This window comes from Chiroxiphia lanceolata, chromosome 7 (genome assembly GCF_009829145.1).
Source record: "Chiroxiphia lanceolata isolate bChiLan1 chromosome 7, bChiLan1.pri, whole genome shotgun sequence".
Lineage (NCBI taxonomy): Eukaryota > Metazoa > Chordata > Aves > Passeriformes > Pipridae > Chiroxiphia > Chiroxiphia lanceolata.
The window spans coordinates 32,915,406-32,942,082 of NC_045643.1; the positions used below are offsets into that span (position 1 = coordinate 32,915,406).

The following is a 26,677-nucleotide window of genomic DNA, read 5'->3' on the forward strand; positions in this document are numbered from 1 at the left end:
ACTTTCATCCCACCACCTCCTGCCAATTTCTACTACATGCACATGCACAAAAGCAAACATGCCTCCCCAACCTAAAAAACCCCCAAACTGGAGTATTTATACTCTTACTCTCCCTCAGTCCATCTGTCCTGCTGCATCTGTTGAGACCCAGTGTTGCTTTGCTTTTCTCACTTCATGGGATTGCATCCCAAATTGCCACTTCAGGCACAGTACATGGTGCCACATCAACTGTAAATGGGTGGTGAGCGAGAAGACACAGTGATATCTGTCAGCTAGAAGGAAAGAATGGGTTGGCAGAAGCATTGCTGAAAATAAAATTGAGCAGCAAAAGGAAGGGCAAAACTAAGACTCCATAATACAGTCAAGGAAGTGGGTTTATGCATTTTATATATTAAGGAACTTAAATTATAAAATGTGTAGTTAGCAAAGGTTTGCATAAATATTGATTGCCAGATGAGTCTGGTATAGTTGCATGATTTTTCAGCTGCCTCTTCTTCCTGAGGAGCCCACCTGTGAGATATGTAGGCACTATGTACACCTTCAACCAGCTGGAAGCCCTCCCCTAGACCTAGGACTTGTAGGTGTGGGTTAATATTATCAGCTTTTCTGCCGTGTTTCTCCTCCTTCCAGAACATTCTGTCATGGATTTTGTCTTTTATTGGACTGATCAACTGAAGAAAGTTTGGTTTAATGTAAACAAAAATGTTTTGAGGTGCTGTCACATTTATGACTTGAACTGTTAAAATAGATTTTCTTCCTTTGCTGCTGTGACCCAGTCGGGCAGGATACAGCTCTTGGCACCCTGAGCAGGTGTGGGTTCAGCCTTTGGTTGTTCTGCTGTCTGCCCTCTGCTTTATGCATTTGACATGGTCAGTGGCTAAACAGTACCTAAAGTGCTTCTAAACAATCATTATTTAGAGGGTCTGAAGTTTTGTTCAGATGTGTGCATGGCTGTATGTTAGTACAATATATTTGCTAAGTTTAGTGATTATTTAATTGCCATGTCAGTACTGAAGTCAAAATGTGTGTGGTATGGAGATACTTGACAATGTGAGCACACATCGTGTTGAAATGCAAGTAATCTTATCAGAAATCGGGCTTCTTTTTTCTTCTCTGATCCTTTCTTATCTTCTACCAACAGAGCATGTGATTGCTCTTTGATTTCACTTGCCTGCATTAAGTAGAAAGCTGTAGCTTATCCCGTTGTTTAAGCTGTATTTTGAAAGAAGGAAAGGTAGGTTCATCCTCCAAAATAACTAACGGAAGCCAACATCTTATAATAAGTGGAGGGGCGGGAGGAGGGCAACACATCACAGATTGCACTGTTTCAGAACACAGATTGGCCAGCTGGGGTGGGACATCTGCTGAGATATACCCGTATTCCCGCAGAAATAAACAACTGCAGTACCAGGAAATCCATTAATTTGCATTCGGTTGGGGTATAGTGCACATCTGTTTAAGCAATGCAGCTGCAGTAGGAGAGAGTGGTTAACATCAGTCTGGGATTGTAGTTTATGTATATTGGAAGCTTGTCTGGTTTAAACTCTTAAAACATAGTAGTCCCAGTTTGGACTCATCATTCCTAGAAAAGAGGTTTTAGAGAATTGCCTATCCCTTTTAAGATGCATTACGTCAGGTTCCACATGAAGCATGACTCCTGTCATCCCTCAGCAGAGAAGTGCTGGGATATGGCAGGTGTTTTCACTCACCACTGAGATTTCTGGCTGTAGCTCTGGCAGCCCACTGGCTTGACACTTGAATTATCGTAGCTTTTAGGTTAACACACCCTTCAAGGGAATAGAGGACATTCACATCTTGATTTTTGGCCTTGGCTGGTATGTAACAACTTGTTCCACAGAATCAAACAGTTGCAAACAGAAGTGCAACTTGCCCTCTTCAGGAAACATTCTGGAAAATAGATCAGGATTTGCATTAGGATCCTGGGGGGAAGGGGGTTGGTTAAGAGCACCTCTTGGAGGTGTTGGTAATACAGTAACAAACTGCAGAGTCAGGCAGGGTGGCACAATGCTGCAACTGAACACACAGCGTTTGTGTGTGCAAGAGGAGAATGAGAGGTTCCTGTGACTGAGGGCTTAGAAGGCTGATAAAACAAAGCAGCTTTAAATCAGCTTTATAACAAAACTTGGTTAGGGTGATATTCATTAACAATACATGTTGCTAATGGCTAGGTTTTACTCATTCCTAGCCATTACCACTGCCTAGTCAAAGTAATTAGTCTGTAACAGTCCCATAATGAGCACAGGGTACCACAGAGCTGGTGCCTGTGTTTAGCGCTGATGGTTATGGTCCTTGATGGCCAGATGTGTGAGGCTGGTACCTCTCTAGAAGATGGGTTTTCTTATTGCTTAGCAGTTTTATGCCTCCTTTTCAGCTTTTGCTGCTATTAAAAGAAAAGCAGGGTTTTTTCCCCCCAAACCTCAAGGTTCATCAGTGACTGATGATTAACCATCACTGAGTAGTTTACAGTGTTGGGCCACTCTTCTATCAAACCTGTGCCCTTATTTTCCAGGCCTTTGTTCTTATCTCATGTGTAAGCTGTAACAAGAGGCATCAGGTACCCAGCTCTAGCTCCCCGACAAGTTCTCTGAATAATTTCTTAAGCATCAGAGACCAGAATTTGGTCCTTGCACATTTGGCATTGGAACACAGACCTGTTCCTAGCAGTGACAATACTATTTATACTGAGCCACTTGGTACAAAAATGCTTATACTTAGTTTGCTAGTCATGCTGTGTAAGGTTGCTTATGTTTGAGTTCATAACAAACTAATAATTAAGTATGACTCAAGCTGTTGCTTTTATGGGTGCAAAAGCTTCTGTTTTGGCTGCAGACAATTAAGGTTTTATAACTATGTAGCTAGTCATGAGCACTGCATTCAACTAATGAACAATTTAATCCTGAGTATCCTGAGGATAGTGGTGTTCTAAGCTTACCCTGAGTAAGTACCGTTTCTAATATAGGTACAGATTGGACAGAGAGCATCAAGCTGTGTATATGTACATACTTAAAAAGAGACTTTGCTTAATCTCTTGTAGATGATTAATTCTCCTTCTTTAAAAGTGAAGAGGAATATGTGGATATGTGTCACCAAAATCTGTTCACATGAAGATTAACTGTTTGTACTCTATTTTAAGCATAAAAAAAAAAAAAAAAGCAGTCTTTAAAATGCCGAGAAATGTGTGGTTTGCATCCCTCATGTATGGATTACTTTAGCATTGGGATACTTATCTGAGTTGATTTTAAATAGTGTCAGGGTTCTTTTGTTGTGATGACATCAGCATGGTAATGTTATCCTCTCTAACTAATGAAATGACCAGCTGTTGAACAGCGTTTCATTAAACATAGAACAGGAAAAAAATGTGTTTTTAATGAAGCACTCTAATAGTACTTTTAGTACTTTAACATTTTTGTGCCTATGTAAATGGGTGTAAGTTTAGCCCCTTTCCAAAGAAATCTGCTAATCATTTTTGTCCAGGGTAGGGGCAGTTGTGTTTTAAATTGTTGTATGTTTTTCGCAGAAGACTTAGTTAGTCTGTTTTGAAAACAAAACACCAAAACAACCCCAAAAAACCCAAACAACAACCTTCCCCTCTCCCCCCATCATACCATCATGTTGTTTCAGTTGTGGTGCGATTTTGGTAGTTAGAGTTGAATTTGAGGAAGAACATAACAGAGATGTTTATTAAAGGTATTCTTGTCTTATATATCTTTTAATTTGTGTATGTGTGTGTGTTTTTCACACTTGGTGTTTAGTTTTGGTACATTTAGCTGCTCTGATTAAGTCAGGAGCAATTATCTCCCTAACAGTTTCACAACCAACCTCCCAACTATAACATCCAGTTTCCAGAGGGTGCTGGAATTATTTCAAGAGATATACTTAGAGTGAGACCACGTCTTTCCAAAGCTTAAGGCAAAGGGGATGGGGGTGGCAAAAAAGAGCACCTGTCATTATTTAGAGGAATGAAGAAATATGTGCTTCCATATTCTCTTTAAATATGACTCCCATTGTACGTTTTGGAGACTAGACTAGGAAAAGGCCTTAGTAGTTAGCAGGATTGGCTCCTTTGGGAACATTTATAAGGCATGAGGGAGAATGAGGGAAATACTCTACTGCCTTAAGTTGGGAATGGCTTGCTTGGTATGAGCAGAGAGATAACTTGTCAGTCAAAATCTATCAGTGATTATAGTAGACAGAAGTGTGCTTATTGCTTCAACTCTTGGTCAGCTCAGTTATTAATTTCCTGTCAAAACAGAAATAAAAAGAGACATTTCTGTGCTGCTGTCTTCTAGAATTCCGCATAACCCCTTGATATCTTCTGTCCACTGTCCACTTAGGTACCAAATAATGAGTCATTACAGGTATGTGGTAATCATTAGCTGTGGAATAGTTGTGTTGCAGACCTTGACAGCTGTCAAACCTATGGTTAAACATATACCCAAGTCAGTGCAGCCGGCCATGGAAGCTCTGGGAAGCACAGAGATTCTGCTGTGCACTTCACAAACCACCTTGACCACCTGCAGTGCTGTAAACTTAATTAGTTAAGTACATGTCGTTGGGCATTCATTGAGTTGCTGACCACTGGAATTGCTTAAGGAAAAAGTAAAGCTGGTTGGTGGTGTTTGGGTTTGGTTTTTTGGGGATTTGTTTATTTGTTGAAATACTGGGTGCCAGTCTTCCATCTATCAATTAATTTAAGTCCTTTCTTAGAGCGGTACTTTAACATTTGCTGTCTACCTTGTTACAGTTTTTGAGTGGATTTAAGATGTATTTTTCTGTTGATAAATGGAATAAAAAAGTCAGCAGCTCTGTTTAAGTAGATCATTCTCATAGTTCAGTGTTATATACACTGTTCCTTATACCATCCTTGTTTCTGTTCTAAAACTTTAAAAAGAAGACTGTGAAAACTTGCATTTTTTAATTTCTGTTTTTAATGTTATTATGTTCAGAGGTTTTTTCCCCTAAACAACTAGTCATAAAAAGTCATTAGCATTTGTCTGTTAAAATGTGGTGGTGATAGGTTTACTTTCTTATTCAGTGTTTTCCACTTCACAGACAACTCATAACTGGGGAAGAAATACTGACTGTTTAACCACAGATCTTTTTGCCATAGAGGATGCTGTCAGTTCTTACTTGAAATTAAGTCATTGTGGGAGTTTGTCTGAAATATTTTGGATGTATTTTTAAAGTTTTGATGTTGTTTTAAACTATGGAATTTTCTATATTTTATCACACCAGATATTGCAAAAGAATAGTAAAACATTCAAATTTTAATGATATAACTATTCAGTCAACTCAAGAGTATCCCAAAGCTATGGTTAAATAAAACATAAAGAAGTAAAACTTCCCTCTGCCATTTCTTGGAAAATTAACTGCTTTATGGAGAGCAGCATTAATGGAGTCCTTCATTTCCTCTGTTGAGACTGTTCATTTTCTTTGTTGAGATATTCTAAGTGTGGAAAAAGTCAACTTGAGGGCTTTATAATAGTTTTCACTGTACTTGGAATTAATTTCTCTGCACCATTCCTCCTTAAGCAAAAGACAGCTGCAGATTGTTCTTTTAGCAATGTAAATGCATGGGACGGTCTCTCCCTTGCCTGCTTTTAGTCTACTAGGTAATGCACATTCACTTCTACAATCCATCGTGTGTGTGAAACGGGCACACACAGGACATGTTGGAAGATAAGTGCTCCAGAAGTGTTCTGTCCCTCTGCAGAACTCCTGGTTCAACTGGAAGCAGAAGATCCAAAGGGAATTTTAACAAGCAGGGAGCACTGCTAGCAGGCATCTGTGTAATTATCCTATTAAAACAGAGCAGCATCTGCATTATCTATGCAAGTGCAGAATGGAAAGGAACATTATGTTCTCTAATCCTGTCTGGGAGCATTATGAAGTTAAAAGGATAACATTTTACCAAATCTGTGTTCTAACATGATAGGTTACACTTAATTGCCTTTTAATTACCTTTCTTCTCGTGGCTTTCAGCTAAGGACCCTGCCTCTAGCCCTCATCACAGACCTTTCCTTGCCTTTGGGTTGTTTATGCCAGGTTTTAAATTTGAGTTTTCCATGAAAAGATGGTCCTACTGTGTCTTGAAGGCTGTTACTACAATTCTTTTTACCTACTGTGTGAAGAGCTCTGAGAATATTAGTTTATGTACACAAGATGTGGTGTAGCATTCGGACGTTTGTGCTTTCAGTCTGTTGCAAAGGGCAAAGTCATTGGACTATGTTTTATGAATAAGGAGTAACAATGCATGGCAGGGGCCACACAGGAGCAAGCGATTATTCCAGCCTTCTACCTGCTTGCAGTGTTAGGCAGGAGAGTGTATTGGCTTAAATAATGTAGATTTCTTTTCTCCTCTTTACCCCTGAGGGAGTCTGATTTCCTGATCACCTATCTAGCCATATGCCATAGCCCTTGCCAGGAACTCCGAGCAGTGTCACTGCCAGCTAAAATTACTTGTTTTCTGAGAACTGAATTACATTGAGAATTGTCTTAAATTGCTGCACTGGCACCATCACAAAGTTTTGCATACACACACAAAACTAAGTATGTAATAGCAGCCTTACCTTGGAATTCAGCATAGAGACTGCTTCAAGCATTGAATTTGATCCAGATCCTGTGGTGTGTTCCACACCTGCTCAGGCACATCCCTCCTGCTTTGTTGTCTTTCCAGGGCTTTTTTCATTCTCTTTGTGCTCTGCTAGTACACTACAATGATGAGACATGCAAATTAAACATTTACAAAGCCAGCATATTGTCTGCTCCTGTTTTCTACCAGTTACAGGGAGGACCTCGTATGGCTAGTGAAAACTTCACTTGTGGTAACTATGCTTCTTTTCTTTCTCCTTGCAACAGGATGGACCTGAAGCACGGATATGCATTGACAAAGGAGTTGGAATAAGACTGAGTCCTGCTCTGTGATATTTATATACCTGGACCATGAACTTGCTGTTTGGCTTCATGATTTAGGAACCTTTGTAGTAACTGTGTGAAGCTGTTGGGAATCATGGCATTCTCTCCATGGAAGCTTTCCTCTCAGAAACTCGGCTTTTTTCTGGTGACTTTTGGTTTTATTTGGGGAATGATGCTTCTGCATTTTACTATTCAGCAGCAAACACAACATGAAAGCAGTTCAGTCCTGCGTGAGCAAATTTTGGATCTCAGCAAAAGATATATCAAAGCTTTAGCTGAAGAAAATAAAAATGTGGTTGATGGACCTTACGTGGGGACAGTGACAGCATACGGTAAGTGTGTTCTCTAAATGACATAATAATCTGATTAAGGCTTTTTTCCTAAGTTGTCCAAATATTTTACTTCATAATGCTGCTCAATTGACAGTTCTTCGCCCTGTACAGATGGAGAAAGTGGTCTTCCCTTATATGTATGAAACAGGACAAATTTTACATTTCCAGTCACTTGGAAATGAAGCTGTCTGCTAATTTTTTTTACATCTATATAGTAGCTATATCCACTATGCCTTAGGTTATTTGTTAGAACTTCATTTTAAAAAACTTTTTTGATGTTCTTGAGAAACTTGCAAGGCTTTTCAATTTGCGTGTCAGTGATCTAAGAAATTCCCTGTGGATAGAGACCTGCTATGTTTATTTCTTCTTCTCTATTTCACTTCTATGTTCAGTCAATTTACTTAATGTTTAAGTTTATATCTGGCATAATCTTAAATTAGGCTTAAATATATCCTATTTGCCTCAGGGCAGAGAACTTTGAGTGCTTTGTTCGGCAGTAGGTTTTAATGCTTATTCTCTTCCAGTTTGTACACGAGAGTTAAGTTTGCATGTGTGAGATAAAGCAAGTAGAAAAAACAAAGCATATTACCAGAAAAGATTATCAAAATAAAAATATAATCCAGTTTCAGGTTAGATGTAGCCCCTTTTTCAATCTGATAAGATCACATCATGCACCTTACTGGTTTAACATTTTTCAGACTCACTTTCTTTCCTACTTACCTATGTTCTTTCAGGCTGTTCGGAAAGCTAATGGTTAATTAATGATCTAAGTTTGTTTCCTTTTATAGTTGCTTTAATATTCAGCTCTGAAGAAACTGGATAGATGTTCTTGTATGCTTGGACGAAGAATATAGACTAGGATGCAAAAGATAACAGCTGCACATTTTTCTCTAGTTTTCTCTTAATACTCTTTACCTTTTGGTGCATGCAGTGAAAATATCTTGCTGGGAGGTTCTGTCCATGTCTTGTTTCTGTTACCTCTTTTTTTCTTCTAAAAAGTGAGTTTTTGGAGTTTGTGTGCATTTGGTTGCCTGTAAGGCTGACATTATTATCCCGAACATTGCTAACAATTGTGTTGCTTCGTCGCTTGAATAACAGCCTTGCTCTGTAAGTCCTGATTTGTGAGTGCAAGTTGAACTATACTGGCACTGTAGTCTTACAAAGCAACACAAGCAAAATAGAGTGGTACTAGATCAATATTTGGATTGAAGACCTGCAAGCAAGTAGAGGTCCCTAGAGGATTGTGTGCATGGGTTTAAAACAAAACTCTGTCTGCTTTATAGCCATCACCAGTGTCCTGTTATTGTGTAAGGCTGCTTGATGGTAGGTGAATTGAAGAAGAAAAAAGGCAGCAACAAACCCCAAACAATCTGGCTCCAGGTGTTGAAAGGTAACTGCATTAGTATGTGCCTGAGCGAGGTCTGAGGGTTCAGGATATCCTTAAGCTAAGTTCCCCCTGCAGCTCGTAGCCTGAGGCGTTCATTTCCTGTTCCAAATCCCGCTGAGGAATAAGTTGACTTGCTGCCAGACAGTGGTCAAGTTCCCCAGGAGAAGTTAAACTGTATTTGAAATCGGGTAAAATAACTTTGTAACACTTCTGTGAAGGTAAAGCTAAGTTTGGTGTAGAAACTTAGTCCGTGGCCAAGACTAAAGACTTCCACACCTGGCCAAACTTAACATTTTCAATAAAGTAGTTTGGAAAGATGCAAAATAATGGTAATGTATTTATTTAAAATATTACAGGCTCACTGTGGTGAGTCAATAACACCATATTAAATAATACTTTATGAATCTGAGTAAGGTAATTACTTAATAAGTAAGTTAATTTTTCCTGTTTGGCATACCAAATGGTTTGTTGCTAGGAAATGATCAGGTTAGCTGTTCAGGAATAAACACATTAATGACTGATGTTAATAAAAATTGGTAGATTGCTTTACTGTTTTATGAAAATTAATGCTCTTGCTAAATTAGCCTTTTTATTTCTTTTAATATTATCCTCTGGTTTCTTTAAGTAAGCACAGCTGTGATTTCCATGTTCAAGAATAAGTTTAATGTTTACTTGATTTGGCTGCTTTTACCTACCCAAAAGGTTTTTTAGCCATTCCTTAATTGTGGTTGCACAGCTTGTTTACTTTCTCACTTTTTCATTCTACCATGTAGTCACCTGTCAGGTAGGTGGATGAAGCACTTTTCTTTTAAAAGTTATAATCCAGATATACACAGTGAAAATTAGATTCTTTTTTATAGCAGTAAACATTTTTTTTTACAAAAATTTTTGTGAATCTGTGCTTCTGCCCACCTCTTCTCAAACTAGCCTCCACTTGCCTTTTTGTTCTGCCAAGCAGTCTCTCATATCAGTTTTTTGGTATTAGAGTTAAAAAATAATAATTTTTAGCCATTTTTTTCTCTACGGTCTGTATCTGCCTTTATGTATGCTATGTTTCTTCCTCTCTGTTTCCTGAATTATTTTTACTACTTTTTTTCCTAGACTTTTTTCATCCTTCTGTACCATGGTTTTATTCATGTTAAGTCCATTCTTTCCTTTTCTTCTGCACACTATGCAATTAAATGACTTCCGAACCCCCTTTAAAACAGTCCAGATGACTAGTGCTTCAGATTCCCCTTTCTGATCTTTACAGGACAAAGGAAAGCACACAGTTATAAAGAAAAAGACCTACTTTATAGTTCCATGGAATAAATATAACTCTCCTTTTATTCAGAAAAAAGAATTATAAGCTTTCTAAAAGTAATAGTGTTTTGTTATTTACTCTGTCTTTTGCACAAGAATTGAGATAGTCATGGGAAAAATTAAAAAAAGAAGGAGCACAAAATAAATGTGGCAAAAATACAACTGATATAGAAACAATGGAATCTTTTCAGGCATATGGAGAAATTTTCTATTACATATCAGAAAGTTATTTGATTCTAAAGTTCTGGAAAACAGAAAATGTATTATATGTATACATATGTAATTATTTTATGTAATTAAATGGGGAAATAATGTAAATTCCTCGTACCAAATTCTTTAATCTTTACAAAGGTAAATGAAAAAAGAACAATACTTTCAGCATCTTGGCTTGTTGCCATTATAATTATACAGTTTACTCTGATAGTGGTCTAGCTTTCTCCTCTTGCCCACAGTTCTTTTAGCTTGCAAAACTCTCTGTGTTCCTTCAAGGAATCTGAACAAAATAAAAGCAAAAGAAAAAAATATCAGAGAGCTCTTTCTGTGTTGTTGTTTGATATGCAAACTCCTGTTATTGTTTATTGCTTTGCACAGCAAGGAAATGCTGTCAGAACAAATAGGGGCTATCACCAAGAGACTGAAGAAAAGAAACACCTGATTTTTGTTTTGTGAATAGGACAGAAAGGTTGAACTTAACTGTGTGTTTGGATGTTTTGCCAGTGCAGAAGCTGGTTATGTGGAGGAGATGCAGGAGAAGGTTTTTGAACTGGGGCTCAAAGCTATCCCTTTTGGAATGGGGATTTTAGTTCCCAGGTGACTGAAGAACTGACTGTTCTACTGATAGTGCTTGAATATGGATTTAAGTGTAGAGTCATTATTATTTAAGCAGCTTCTTATTGCTTGAGCTATTACAAAACATGCATTTTTCTATTCCTATGTGTGTCTCCATGAGGGAGCACACTTTACCTTGAACATGGATGTCCATATGAGTTCCAGTGTGCTTTATAAAATGGACAACAAGTTCCATATCCAGGGAAACTTGTATGTGAAGCTGAACAAAGTAAGGAATGTGAGTGCACAGAACAGCTAATGGCAAAGATTTGCACTGAGAAAGAGTTTATATATAATCTAGTCTCGTTCTTTTATCTATTTTTTGATCCTGTCTGACAAGTGTGCATTGCATTATTAAGCAATTTAGCTTTTCATTTTACTTTGCAGATTTGAAGAAGACTCTTGCTGTCCTGTTGGATAATATCTTGCAGCGCATTGGGAAGCTGGAGTCCAAGGTGGAAAATCTTGTCCTTAATGGAACAGGAGCAAACTCTACCAACAATACTACTACTTCTGCTCCCAGCTTAGGAGCAGTTGAAAAGCTTAATGTAGCAGGTGGGTATGGCAATTACTAAAAGTATTTATGGGCTATTTAATCTATATTTTTCTCTCTTGGCCATAACATGATTTTTCAGTGTTAAGTACATGGAATGTCTTAGAAAACGAAATTCGAAGTCTAGCCTTTGTCAACAGCAATCTAAAGTCCAAGCTCAGAGGAAGACTTTCTTCTGTGGTAACTTGAACACATGAAGAAAATCAAATTCTCTGCCAAAGGGGTACAGTCCACCTGTTTATAGTAGATGTTTCGTGCTTTAAGTGGTTTCACTTTAGAACGATGAAAGTGGGCAGATGTTTTCTCTCTAAGCCTAACTATTTGGGTTGGTATGAATCTGCTGTGGAATTCTACCATATGCACTTTGTTGGTTATTAACTGAAAGAAAATATTAATTATATTTATTACTGGTCATGATTTAAAAATGTACTTCCCTATAGTGCTTAATGGCTCTTAGGATTTGATACAGAGAGATTGCCTACCTGGTACCTTCATCTTAAATAAAAACATGTTTTGACATGTCATTTGAAGTCACTAATTTTGTCTTCAGTGAATGGACTGTTTTGTTCTGCCACCAAGTCTAAACAGATGCTGAGAGTCCTGACTAGTAGGAAGGTCTGAGTCTGCCCTGCTAATGATCTTTGCAGTCCCAAAAAGGGAGCAGAGCAGAAGAGTTAGGGCAACTTGGTAAATAGGTTGATAGCTGTGCTCCTACGTCATGCCTGTGCTTCGTTTTCCTGTAAAAATATATGTTTCTGTTAAGAGGATGTTACCTACTTAAATCTGTCAAAACAGAGAAACAAATGGTACCTTTTGGTAGGGTAATGCCCTGCCCTTTGTGTCTCTCTTGCCATGTAGTAAAAATATGCATATAGGAATTTGCAACAGCCCTTTGCACGTGTGTTTTACTACAGCTTGCCTTGTGGTACCTTTCCTTCCGCCCCTGTCTCTCTTGTCTTGGTTAAAGTGAGGGCAGATGAGGAAGAAGTAGCTGAAGAGGTGTAGCACCTGCAGGTTACTAATAGGCTGAACCATGTTGCTGCCACAAGACATAGAGCACAAAGTCTTTGTTGGAAAGTATTCTACTGCGATGGAAGGTGAGGGAGTACAGCACTGTTATAGTTTCTGGGCTATATATAAAATGAGAAACATCCCTGTATGTTTTCTTTTTGTATCTGGACAAAAGAGAGCCTTGATGCTGTTATTTCAACAGATTTACAGATAATTGGAAGATACATACTCATGTTGTTGCTTTAACATTTATAGGCAAAGTTCATTGTTCTTGTCTGACTAGAGGAAACATCTTTCATCAGTTCTTAGGGTGATTTTAATTTTGTTTGTTGTTCTTGGAGTTGACTAGATTGACAGTTCTGGAGCCTGCTAGGAGTTTTCAGTTTGCAGTGTTTGCATAGGTTTTTGCTGCCTGAGGCTTGCTCTGTGACAAAGAACACGATTCGTCTTATTAGAGGTTCAGTTTTTTACCTTTGATTCTTGGTACACTGAGTTTAAAGTGTCTGAAGAAACTATTAAACAGCAACAACAGAAAAACCTTTAGGTAACAGTTTCTTAAGTTTCAGTTAGTGTATTGTTCTGATGACTAGATGATGTTACTGTTCAGGTATCTCCAGGCTGGATAGTACCAATGGTTAGAGTAGAGCTTGAATCTAATCTTGTGTCAAGTGCCTACTCCTCATCCATTTGAAGCAATCAGTTGCAATTACTCTGACCAGAGGCAGCCAAAAGGAAATGAAAGACTTGTTTCTACTTCTGCCTTGGTAGTAGTTTCCTGACAGCAAACTCTGGAAGCCGTATGATTCCAGTATAATCATAATATAAATATCTTCTCTCTTAGGAAGGAATTTTTCAGAAAATAAGCTAGATGAGTACATTGTGATTACAATACCAGTTGCAGTGTTGGTTTTGTCTGTAATATTTCGAAAACATCCTTTTTTTTTTTCTTGTGCTAGAGCAATTGAGGTAATCTGAAAATTGTAGTAAAGGCATTTTTTTACCCAACAGTTTGTAATTTTCCTGGATCTGAAACATGTATGTATACAAATACACGATACTTCCATTGTTTTCTTTGTAATATTCAGCTGTTATGCTGTGATCACAGAAATCAAGCATGTTAGGATTACCTTTCCTCTCTTTACCAACTATAGTATTTTAATGCCGACTTTAGACAGATTCATGGTAGCTATTGTTAATAATTTTGCTCTTCCTCTCTGGACAACAGTAGAATTTATGGAGCATCCTAGTAACATCATGTTTAATAATTCTGGTAACTTTTTAAAGACTTCTTGAGTTTATATTTTTTGCAAATCTTTTCTCTTTTTTTCTTTAACCTCTGAAGTAAATTAAGCATTTAATAGCCTCATTCATCAGTGCAACAGTGCAGTGTCATTAGCAGACTTTCCTACAAGAGTCCTGCTTCCAGCGGAGCTACTTCATGCATTTATTTTTTTTTTGGATTGAGCTGTCACAGTACACTGAGACCTCTGATTATATAATCTGTATAAGCATGTCCCTTTACCTATGGAAAGCCTTTCTGAAATAAATGGAACTTCATGCAGGCTTGAACTCACCCTGAAATCTGTTGACACTGCTTGTAAACCTTGGTAGTAAATAGTGGAGTCACAAATCATCCCAAGATCTGCATTTTGTCCTCACTGACCTTGTGTAAAGTTTACTGTGTTACATACTACCCAAGTAGATAAAAGTGATAAAATAGGAAGGTGGTTATGGTGTAAGTATTTGTCCTCACTGCTGATTATGACAAACCCAAGAGCAAAACATAGTCAGTTTTAAATGATAAGAAAAATATTATGGTGACAGGCTTGACTGCTCAATCTGAATATGCCATGAGCTTTTCTTCATTTTGTATTTTCAGTGTTAATAACACTTTTACAAAAGAAAAAAGTAGTCCTCATCTGCAAACTAGGAAAGAACAGAGATTATGATGATTAGTCAACATTTCTCCTTCCAAAACCTCTCTGCAAGTATAGAAGTTAATAAACCAGCAAAGATTTACTTTTTTTTAATGCTGTTCAACAAAAGAGAGTGTAGTCTTCACTGTATAAGGCAATGGCAGCCACGAAAGCTAGGGAGATCCAGTGTCAGACTGGGACATGTTCTTACCTGGAGTTTATAATCCATTATAAATTACTTTTTGAAGAAATGAGCAATAACTTCTCTGAAAGAACCTAACAGCAAAAGAAAAAGGAGGCACTGGCATGGAAAATAATCAAACTATTTAGCAGTTTGGAAAAAAAGTCTTTGTTTTGAATTATTCATGTAGTCAGAAGTTGAAGAATCTGTGGCCAAACAGTAGCCATCGTGGTTATTTGTGCCTTGTAACAGCCTAATAGAAATATTTTGACTTCTTTAAAACAGTTTTGATAGTTTTTAGCCTGTGCTTTGACCGCTGTAGCCTGAATGAGCGATTTATGTGATAGGTATTACTTGCTACAGAGCCCATGAACTTTTCTTTCAATAGAGTAGCCTTTTCATTACTATACTGAAACTTGAGATGTGTTGGTATTTAGAGATTACCTACCATAAGAAAAATATATTATTTGACCAAGATTTATAATTGTACTTCGGGCAGACATGCAGGCATCTTAAGAATATGATTATTTAAAATTTAAGGGCTGCTTGGAAATCAAGGTATTCATTACTTTACAAAGGTCTCTTCAACAGTTATACTCTTTATTTGGTGAGACATGGAGAAAAGTGGTTTGGGTTTGTTGTTTATTTGTTTTTTTTTTTTTAAATTGTTCCACCTCTGGCTATCAAATGTGATGTAGAACTGAGACAGTAGTGGTGAAATCTGCCATGGAAAATACCACTCTATGGTGATGTGGAGAGTTTTTGGCAGATAAAAGGATCTGCAGAAAATCCATCTGGATTATGCTCATTCATGATAAGAAGGTGATAGCAGTTGGTAGGAGGAATTGCTGAGGATTTAGCAAAGACTGTAACTTAACTGCCTCTGAAGTAGGGGAACTCGAACTTTCTTTTGATTCATTTTTGAGTTTTGATCACAAGGCTGGAACATCTCTCCTATTGAAGACAGGCTGAGAGACTGGGGCTGTGCAGCCTGGAGAAGAAGAGGCTCTGGGGAGACCTTAGAGCCCCTTCCAGTACCTAGAGGGGGCTTACAAGAGAGATGGAGAGGGACTTCTTACGAGGGCATGGGGTGACAGGACAAGAGGAGGGTGGGTTTAGGTTAGATATTAGGAAGAAAGTCTTTGACTGGGGAGGCACACGTACAGGTCGCCCAGAGAGATTGTGAACACCCCATCCCTGGAAGTGTTCAAGATCAGACGGAAAGGGGATTGAAGCAACCTGGTCTGGTGGAAGATGTCCCTGCCCATGGCAGGGGGATCGGAACTAGATGATCTCTAAGGTCCCTTCCAACCCAATCCAACCCAAACCACTCTATGATTCTGTGACTCTCAATCTAATGGTTATGTATATGTAGACTGTAGTGTGCATTCATATCCTCACTGTGTTTAGGTTTAATGTTTTTTTAGTGTGGTACTGCACCTAGTTCTTCCTCTGAAGTTAGTTTTGTGGAATCTTTCATTAAGGGAAGCCCAAGAGCAAAACAGCTTCTCTTCTCTTTTGGGTTGTATGAGAGGATAATACAGCATGAACTCTCAGTATCATAAATGCCTTTAATCCTAGTCCTAGAGGAGCTGAGAGTGGGACCTGTGCTAGAGGGTGAGGCTGCATAGATTATGTTCAAAAGCAAAGCCGTGAGCATTTCGGTAGCTTGAGTGGGAGGTTAGGTGTTACTTTTTTTTTTTCTTCTTTAGAACCATGTGTAAAATCATAACCATATTTTGCTTTTTCTTCTTCCCTCGGCAAAAAGATCAAACAATATGGTGGTTTTGATACTGACAATTTTCAACTGCTTTTTCAGAACCTCCATTTCGTTTATGAAAGAGTGAATTGTTAAGGCGCTTATGAGGCATCGGCTGATTTGTTTTGAAAGCAATAAAATCTTCTTTCCTTCCCTCTTTTCTCTGTTTATCCAAGTTATATCTGAAAAGCTTCTGAGATATTTGATAGCCATCCTTTTTGCATTTGTGGGAGGTAATATATTCCCATATCACACAGGAAAGTATTAATCTAAACCTTGGGTGTCTAGCAGATAAGAGTTTTCATCAGCCTTTAGAACAGGAAGCTTTGAGGCACAGCCACAATTGACACCCTCAAAGTTGCTGTTGTAAAGATGATTAAATGGAAATGAGGAAATATGAAACCATTGCACTTTCAAGCAGAACTTGGCTACACAGCTGCTACTGTTGTAGCTGCATCTTTGGTTCCCTGTGACAGGCACAAGATCAGTTTGGTTTTGGCAACTTGAGTTATAACAGTTGTACTATTCAACTATGAAAGAAATCCTTGATATTTGTGGGACAGAATTGCACTAGCATATTTCATGTATTTCATCAGATGGGGCAATCTGCTTGCACAAACATGGTCAAAGAATCAGCCCTCTGTTTTCTTCATGAGAATTTCTTTGGTAAACAGGAGGTATGGGGTTTGTGTGTTGTGGATTAGGTTTGTTTTAGGTGGTTGGTGGAGTGTTTTTCTGAATTGTGAACTCTTGCTGTGTTCCAGCAGCTATGGAAAAACTTCATTTAAGCAAACTAAAAGAAACTGTTTCTGTTCCTCAAGCTTTAAAACATTGCTAAATAATAGTGGTATTAATTCTTAAAGTACATTTTGCAAAATAGTTTTTTAAAAATACGAATATTGATTTAAAGCAAGGGCCAAGGTGCTCTGAGGGCACTGTCATCACTCTACTGTGCTTGTTCAGTGAAAAGCTAAATTTTTGATAAGCATGACCATCTAATGCCTCAGATAGTATAATTGCACTGAAAACTGTGTCAGACCGGTTGTTTACAAAGTGTTCATTTGCCTGGAAAAGGGTCACTTTGAAGGATTTTAGTTGTGTCTTTGATCCCATAAAAATGAACCAAGTGGAAGTTCACGTTAAATCCTCCTCAGACGCCCCCTTGTATGTAGCTGGTGCTTGGAAAGCTCTTGCTAAAACTAACAGCAGTTCAGTGTCAAGTTCCTGTGGGTAGCACTGCTCAATGAGGGAGAATTTTTTTGCTATATCTGTTCAAAGTTCCCACAGCTTTTTCTGCCTTACACATTAACTTCTGCTGTATTGGCTGTTGAGTTCTCTTTTAACAACTTTAGTCTTAACATCTTTAAAGTCACTCATTAGGATGCAGATTTCAGTATATACTTGTCATTTAAGACATGATGGCTTGGATGCCTGTCAGATATCTGGCATCCTTCCTGAGTATGTGGCAAGGCAGGCTGACAAGTCAGCTTTGGCAGTGCTGCAAGAAGGGGGTTTTTATTTAATGTTATATGGTGAGAAGGACCTTTGTCATGGTGTTTCCATGTCCTTATTCTTAAAAACTTGGAGCTGCCCCACTGAAGCCTTTTAGGTTTTGGGGGAAAGACGCAGGTAACCTCACGATGAGAGGATTTGTTTCCGTGGGCTCTGATGAATTTTGTTACACATTTAACAGCCTTGTTAGTTTTAGCAGTCTGCAACCACACTTACAACATAGTCCTGTACTTGCAGAGACACACTAGACTAAAAAAATCTAAGACACTGCATACTATTTTAATTTTCAAAGCTACCCTCCTATCTTGAGGACTACAGTAGGCTTTTAGTTAACGTGGTGTGTTGTGCCTTAGTTAACGTGGTGTGTTGTGCCTTAGAAAACAAACTGGCTGTCCCCACAGAGCATCAGTGTGTACCAGGTGCAAGAGGGTGTGGGGCTGCACTGGCTCTAGTAGCTAAAATTGCAGCTTTCTCAAAGTGATGCTTTGCTTTGACTCATGTTTATTGTGCCTTATGCATTGTATTCTTTTCCCCCACTATATATAATATTAAGAAGTTTTTTCCATTGTGCTGTCTGCCTCCCACAAAGGCAGTAGTGTGGAGGTGGAGAGATTTGTGTGCTTTCAAACCTGGCTGTTGCAGCACAGTGTAGTGACTGTGCAGAAGACCACACGTGAATGTTTTCCACTGCAGTGCAAAACTGTATCACTGATGCTGGAGGGGGCTGTTAGTGGTCCCCTGGGCTGCATTTTGATTAACCACTTGACTACAACTTGAATTCTCCTAACACTGCATTGATTTCAGTGGCGTTAATGGAGCACAGCAGCACAGCAAGTGTGAGGATGGGCTAGCAGTAGAAAAGTTAATTTTCTTTAAATCATACCAATGCTTTGCTACTGAAGTTTCTAAAATGTTAGTAGAAAGCATTTTGTGCTCTGCATTTAAAAGTCTTGAAACCTTTAGCTCATTTCATTGAATATGTTGTTAGTGCTTTCAACTCACACTGCAAATTCTCTCTTAAAAGAAATCTTACCAGCTGGAGATAAAAAATGTGAATTGAATTGAGAATGTGTTAATTAGTGGGAGAAGGGAAAGGAGACCTTATACAAACTAAACTAGCCTTAACTACAGTCTATGTCTAACCATAGATACGAGATTTCGGAACTGAGATAGAAGCAAGAGAAAAATAGTACTTACATGTAATGATCAAAACCAGAAGGAGAACAGAGATAAAATTTTTCAAATAGGTCTGAATGGATATGATTACTCTGACCTTGTAATACTAAGGAGGTTCCTGATTTTATGAGATCTGCTGATGGCAACACTTTTGATTTGATCTATAACCCACGCTATGTGTCATCAAAAGATACTCTAATATGCTTTTTTCTGCTAGTCTAAAAATCTGAGTTTTAGCCTCAAAGTTCCAAAGTATATCAATTTTTGTGTCATGTTCTTAATATATTTCCATTCTTTAAAGAATGCTACTTGGGCTTTAGCAGAGTAGGTGGGCTTCTGGTGTCACAACTTGCAGCTTCAGCAGTATTGCAGCCTTTTCATTTGCTTTAACTAATATTATTTAACTATTTTAAAACTTTTATGACAAACAGAGTACCTATCAAACAGCAGTTATTGCTGAGTGACTAATTATAACTCTTTTTCAGCTTACTGTCTTAGTGGAATATTTCTAGACTTCCTAACTGTCTGATGGAGAAAATTGAGGCAGAATTTTTAGCCTGTTACAAAGCACATTATTTGAAGAATGTGCAATATAGGAAAGGGCTAAAATATATGTGCAGCGCTCACTACTGCTCATTTTTATTTTTTTGTTAAAGAGTAACTTGGAAGCAAACAAAAAATCAGTTTCTGTGCTTTTAACCACATAATTCTCATCTGGGTGTTGTAGACCTTCACTAAAAAAACCCCTATGGACATGGAGTTTAATTGCAAGAGACAATGAAGACCTGTACCTGTGAACTGGTGTTTAGAGAGAGCAATATCAAAGGGCTGGGGCTCTAGCAGGTGTAGTTGCTCATATTGAGCAACAAGGAAGAAGCATCTTTTCCCATGCAAGGTTAGGTGGCTTAGCTTAAATCTGCCATGTTGTTCATGCTGACGTGCCAGACTTTGCACTGAAATAACTGATGATTGTTCACAAGTTCAGGTTCACTTGCTGTGCACTAACAATGTCTGATGCAAAGCTGTACATCATTTGTGAAGTGAACATATGGCTCCCTTCTAAACATGGGGATTGAGTTTGTTAGTTATATTTTAAACATCCCAGAACCTCACAAACAGTGCACAGTATTTAAAGAGGTTTTTTTGACTCTGCATTAGGTTGGTGTTTTATCAATATTTTTCAGTTTTTCCAGCATTATCTGTGACAACTGCATGCTCTTAGATTTATAACATACATTAGTGTTTTCAATTTATCAATGCGTTGGTTTTTAATGTAACATAGTATGAGATAAATGTCTAATAATTATGTCTTTGCATAACAGCAGTCAAGAGGAGATAAGCTGCTCATGACTTCAAAAACAGGTGTCTGTAAAATAGAAATTAACATTGTGGCTCACATGAAGTTTAAAGAGAAAAAAGTGTGTATATTAACTGCTGTTGCTTTGTACTAACTTGACAGTTGCTGTATAACTAACTTTTTTGGCTGTAAGTTCTAAGTTTTGGCTGGGAAAAGAGATCTCAAAACTTGCATTTTAAATTACATAAATCCTAATTAAGGATAAAAATCCTTGTGGTTTCTCAAATACTCTTTTCCAACAAAAGTCACTTTAATGTCTGGCTTAATAATGTATTTTTCCCCTTCAGGAAAAGACTATCCAACATGAATTTGCTAACAGCATAATACATCTATCCAGTCCTTTTAATATGAATTTTCAGAAATTATTAGTGTTTGAGGTTTTTGTTACCTCCAAATGATGAAAAACTCTAAAGTCTTGACTTGTATTTTAATACTTGGCTTTTCATGTTTTGAAAGGTCCTGATGTGTAGATCTGCATCTTCATCCCCCCTGTCTTTATAATCCATTTAGAAGTGTAAATTGCTGGTATCTGGTTGAGCTTGCCATGAGATAGGCAAGTTCACCTCCTGGATGCCTGTTTAAGAAGAGCCAACTCCTAGTTAGTGTGGATGGCTGAAGCCTGTGCATAAAAAAGGGAGTGAACTGACATGTCAGTGTGGTCCCACACTGAGCTCAAGACATGCCAGGCAGTGCTGTCCAACCATTGCTGCTTCTGCTGCTCCAGCTGTGCAGCAGGGTTTGATGAGGGCAAGCTGGACTTGGTTGTTGGTTTGTAGCTATGAGTTTGTATTTTAAGAGACTGGTCACAGCGTCCTTGACTTCAGAAGTTTTAAAGGACGGATCCTTTGTTTATAACTACAGTTCAGATCAGGTAGCTTAGTGAGGATGGGAAAGGAGCCTTTTTGTTGCCCACAGGCTTAGTAGCCTGTTACCAACAGGCTCCAGCACACACTTATTGCCTAGTTAGTAGTGAGCAGCAAGAGGAGCAGAAATGAATTCTTCGTGCAGGTTCTGATCATTAAAAAGAAAAGAAAAGTTGAGAGGGGTGTTTCTCAACCTGGAACTGTCACTGACTGTGTGCAAGAAGAAAGGGTACGACTTTAGTGCAAGTAGTAGCTGACTGGAACCATCAGAATTATTCAGTAGTGAATTCAGAGTTCTGCATTGAATTCTAAGTCTTATGTTCGGAAACCAGTTCTGACTTGCCCATTTCTGCAGGCAGCGGTTGCTTTGGACAGCAATCCTTGATGTAGATGTGTTTCCAGTCTGATTGCATCAGCTGGGCTTCCTGTGAAGAGATACAAAGGAAAGGCTACTTCTCTAGGGAGTACTCAGATGGAACAGAGTTGCATTTCTCTGTTCCTTCTCCTGTTCTTTCACATTCGTTTCCTCTTGTATGCATATATTGCTACATTTTGTTCTGCTCTGGATAATACTTTATGTAAATTGTTTCATGTTACAGTTTATATTTAAGCTTTATAGAATTGCCTTCACTATGCTATTACCTGATTAGTAGCTGTGAATGAAACAAGTGAAAGTTGATGTAGGTGTTTGGGATATAGATCCGTAGTAAGGCTGAATGGGAAGATGGAGCGGGGAACTCATGAATGTGTAAAGCATCTGCATAGTCTGTGGACTATGTTGGAAAAAAGACTAACATTTTTGAGGAAGGTGAATCCTAGGAGTGTTTACTTTTGCTGGCAAGGAGGGGAAATCTGTCAGGTGCTCTTGGTAATACTATTGGAGACATTAGTATTTCACTATGCATTTTAACATGGTTAGGGGTGATAAAGGTGGGCATTAGTGTTCTGTACAAGCTGTACATAGAGATTATCCCAGAGAGATCAATACGCTGTTTGTCTGTAAGTCATCCCAATGGGAGAGCAAGAGTGGGGCTGCTGTGGAAAACACCTAGTGCTGCTGGCCCCAGAAGCCTGGAAAAATCTGTAACTTGTGCTGACAAAAATGTCTGTCTCTTCTTTTTTACTTCTTGGAATGGACAGGAACAGGGAGGGCTGGGAGGGTTGGCTTTCTGCTTGAAAAGTATCTGTATGTGGTACATACAGATACAGCAACTGATGGGAGCTGTTGAAGTGTGTGGCTCCTGCAATATGTGATTGTTGGAAGAGGGCAGTTTTTGTTCTTGCAAGTAGATCTTGCAAATACAGGGATCCTGTAAAACCTTGTGAGCAATAAACAGTAGCACAGATCACTGCCCAACTACAAAAACACACTTGGATGCAGAAAACCTGTTTATGCATGACAAAGCAAACAGGTAGACTACAGTTGTGTATCTACCAAAAATGAGACCATTGTGGTTTTTTTCTCTGTCCTTTCTTTCTTTGACAGACCGTGGGATACCCATTTAAATGCAACATGGTACTTGGCACTGAATGCTGTAAAATAAAAAGTTATACTTAAAAGGACTTCAGAAGAAGAGGGGGTTTTCTTGACTAACTTTTTGAAGTAGAAAACCATCATATGATAGCATAATTAGCTTGAGATAGAAGAATTTTTTTTATTTTAAATGGCAGAATTGATGGATCATTCCTGTTGGCAAGCTGTACCCAGCCATTCAGCATTTTCAGCCCTAAATTCAATATGATGCTGAAAGTTGAACTTTCCCTGTATTTGAGGTGCATCTCTGATGTATCATAGATTTCAGATGTCTTTTTTTATTTTAGGAAGATTTGAATTTGACATGCTTTACATAAAACTCTTACTTTGCATTCAGGCCAATGAGTTTGTATTAAAAAAAAAATAAAGAAAGAAAAAATCCACAAAAAGTCCCATTCTTATGTAGCTGCACTGACTGACTTGAGAACATACTTTTAAATTGCTGCTATCTGTATGCATGCTCTGTATGTTCTTACTCAGAGCAGAAATCAGAGCCTTAGATGTCAATGGTCTAGTCTGCAAGAATCCCACAAAGATAAGAAGACAGAGAGAATATTTTGAAAGTGCTTATTGATTTGAAATTACAAAGTCATCATACAGACTACTTTCCTTCAGTGCTATTGTCATTGGCAGTACAGCTCAGTTTGTGAAACTACTCCTGCTGCAGAGACTGCCAAAGAAGTGTCACCTTCCTGGCGTGATTCTTCTTTCTCTCATCAACTCAATTTTGCAACTCACATTTCAAGTTTTATCTTTAAAAGAAGCTATGTACAAAAAAAAAAAAAAGAAACTATATGCAAAACTCTGTGCAGAAAAACCTATGTGCTGCTAGACCAGGTGGTGGTTTTTTGTGTATAATACTGTAATGCAACATTCTAACTTTTATCCACCGCTCTTGCTGCTACTTCCTTCTAATACTGCAGCTTTTTTTTATTTTCTTCTGGGCTTTCTAATTAGCATATTGTGCATAAAATCATGCACTTTTACCATAGCATGAAGTGTTCTTAGATTGATGGCTGTCTGGCTTTAATGATCTTGATTCTTGCCCGTGGGAAAAGCAAGAAATCATACAGGTATAATATAGATAACTGTGGGATGAACTACCTAAATTGAAAACCTTATCCTCCACTGCCTTTGACAAGAATCTCTTCACTGTGGTAATAGTTTTTCTTGCCTTAAAGACCTACATTATAGGGTTCTTCTAAGAAGAAAGTCCCTTCCTGGACTTGATGTGGTAATGTCCTTTAAAACTGCTGTTTTTTCCTTGGCTCATGAGCTAGAAGTGTTGCTGTGTATTATACTCTTTAATGTTTTGCAATAATCTAGAATGAAAAAAATCATGGGAGACCATAGGAAATATTTCTTATGAGATGTGATGTAGTGCTACTCAGTTGTAAAGTTAGATCATATTGCAACATTTATTAATTGGGTCATATATCTGATGCCAAGTTTTGGATCATTGATATTTGATAAAATGATAACAGAACTTGAAAAACTAGTTTTTATATTTAAGAGCAATATACATCTTATAAGTATTTGACAATTCAAAACAAATTGTTGCAATTAGTAGTTTTAAGCACACTTTGATTAGAAAGATATTTTCTTCTTGTTATTCTCAGTATAGATTAGCTTTATTTTTAAGCCTTCATAGATCAGTTTTTGTAATTCATCACTTTTACTTCAAGTCAGAGTTTAAATGTGCGCAACCATTTTCTTCTATGGTCAAAAAGAAGCACAAATTTAATGTTATAACAAATATTACACAGTAGGACCCTTCAGTCAGGCTGGATTGTGGATTGGTGAAAATAAAAGGCGGGATTCATTAGACTATCTGTCAGAACTGTAAAATGAAATTCAGTTATGGTCTGTGTTTTTCTTTAGATCTCATAAATGGAGCCCAAGAGCAGTGTGAATTGCCTCCTATGGATGGTTTTCCTCACTGTGAAGGGAAAATAAGGGTAAGTGAACTGGTTTGAATCTTATGTGTGTTCTGTTAAAAAGAGGATCTTTAGGAGTATATGTCACTACAGCATTGCTCACCTCAAGCCTTTAATACTACTACTGCAGAGAAATAAAATGACATCCTCCTAAGACAGAAAAAAGTTGCCATATCATAATAAAATGCTATATTATTTATTGAAATGCCTTATTATTTGAATTATATCTTGTCATTCAGAAACTTCTCCTTTTTGAAAAACTCTGTTTTTTTCCCCATGATAAGTAATTTGACATTCCCCCACCCCAGGATTGTGATTCTGTGGGTCTCTCGCTCTGTTTCAGTAAGACATAGGTTTACACTTTTTTCCTCTCTTTGCCCACATCTCTATGTGGTTCCTGTCTTCTCCTTTTCTGTTGAAAGCGTTTTGCCTCTTCTGCTCATGAGCTAGGCGGTGCCCTAACTATGCACCCAGAACTCTGGGATTCACAGTGGGTTCTACATAAATCCTATATTTTAGTAATAATGCGTTTGGAAAGGCTAAATAACCAAAGCCATCAGACTTTGATTGGAAAGAGAAAAAAAACCCAAGCAACCAAACACACCCCCCCCCCCCCCAAGAAAAACAAACAAACAACCCCCACCAAACTTGCAGAGATGAAGTGTTTGGAGTTTTATTCCCCAATGTACATGTCAAATGTAAGGATACTGCTTTATTGTTGTGGGTGTCACATCCCTGGAACTGTCCAAGGCCAGGTTGGATGGGGCTTGGAGCAACCTGGTCTAGTGGAAGGGGGAGGGGGTTGGAACAAGGTGGTCTTTAAGGTCCCTTCCAACCCAAACCATTCTGTGATTCTATGCCTAGTGAGGTACAATAGCAAAATTGCTTAACTACCAAAGTATTTGTGAAATTATGTTGCCTTTATTTCTCTAAATAAAATTCTTCAACTGTGAGATTTTTTTAAAAATCTGTATGTTTTGAATCTCTGGTCTGTATTTCAATCTGTTTTGACAAACTGGCCACATAGTGGCTATGTCTTGCATTATTTGAATATAAAAATATGAATTGCAATTAATGACTTGCTTCTGCCAAAACGGCATATTCCTGGCAGAATTGGGCAGATTTCGATCTTGGTAACTGAAATGATCTCTTAAATTCTAGAGTGAGCGTATCATGGGGAACACTCACAATGCAGCCACAGTCATGTGTCTGGATCTCGATTATATTCTCCTTTTGATATTTGTCTCTGCTTGCCTGGTTACCAGTTTATACAAACTGTGCTCGCATCTGCTATGCTGTTGCTTCCCCAGTGTAACTGAAAGCAGAGATGCAGCATGCTACAAAATATTAATAAAATCCCTTTTTTGTTATTTTGTAATTTTTTAATTTTTATCTGGTTGTTTATAGTTGCTTTCAGCTTCCTCTGTTATTCCTGAGTTTGGTGTGAAAGTTATTTCATTGTACTTAAACCTAACAGACTGTGTTTTTTGTTCTGTTGCAGTGGATGAAAGATATGTGGCGATCTGATCCCTGTTATGCAAGTTATGGTGTAGATGGGTCCACGTGCTCCTTTTTTATTTACCTCAGTGAGGTCAGTAGTCTTTTAATCTGCAGAAGGGGAACATCATATTGCCTTCAAAGTTTTGGTAACTGTACTTTTCTCAAACAAAATCGTAATTTTCTTCAGAAAAACTCTATGAAGAGGAAAAACTTATTGGAATTATTGTGACATGCATTGCTATTATTCATAAGCTCTCCAGGGGTTTCTAGCCTGGAGAATTCTAATGTTTGTAACTGAAGTGATGTAAGCAGCAACTCTCCAGGGAGTCCACACTAGGTGTTCTGTTAAACCCAAATATGAAACTCAGTCTTAGATCTTTGCCTTTGAACACTTTTTCTGTTGATTTCAATGTAGCTTCTGAGGTACTAATAGGGAGGCATTTTAGGGAAGGCATTTGGAATGTAAAATTTGGAAAGTGGAACTAGTTGGTAAATTGTCCTAAGCAGCATGGCCTCTTCCTGCTTGGAGACTGTGAATTGCAGGATCTGTTAAAAGAAAACAAAAACCCCTGAACATTGAGTTTTTGAGTGAA

General features: G+C 38.0%; 1 protein-coding gene across 1 annotated transcript in view; it reads left to right on the forward strand.

The window, feature by feature from the left end:
- The window catches only part of MGAT5 (alpha-1,6-mannosylglycoprotein 6-beta-N-acetylglucosaminyltransferase), a 121,004-nt gene that overhangs the window by 37,973 nt on the left and 56,354 nt on the right, over window positions 1–26,677 (forward strand). Inside the window, exons 2-5 of the mRNA XM_032692864.1 lie at window positions 6,880–7,268; window positions 11,173–11,340; window positions 24,529–24,605; window positions 26,086–26,175. Of these exons, the coding sequence (XP_032548755.1) occupies window positions 7,031–7,268; window positions 11,173–11,340; window positions 24,529–24,605; window positions 26,086–26,175 (573 nt within the window). The 5' untranslated portion in view covers window positions 6,880–7,030. The remainder of the gene's footprint in view (window positions 1–6,879; window positions 7,269–11,172; window positions 11,341–24,528; window positions 24,606–26,085; window positions 26,176–26,677) is intronic.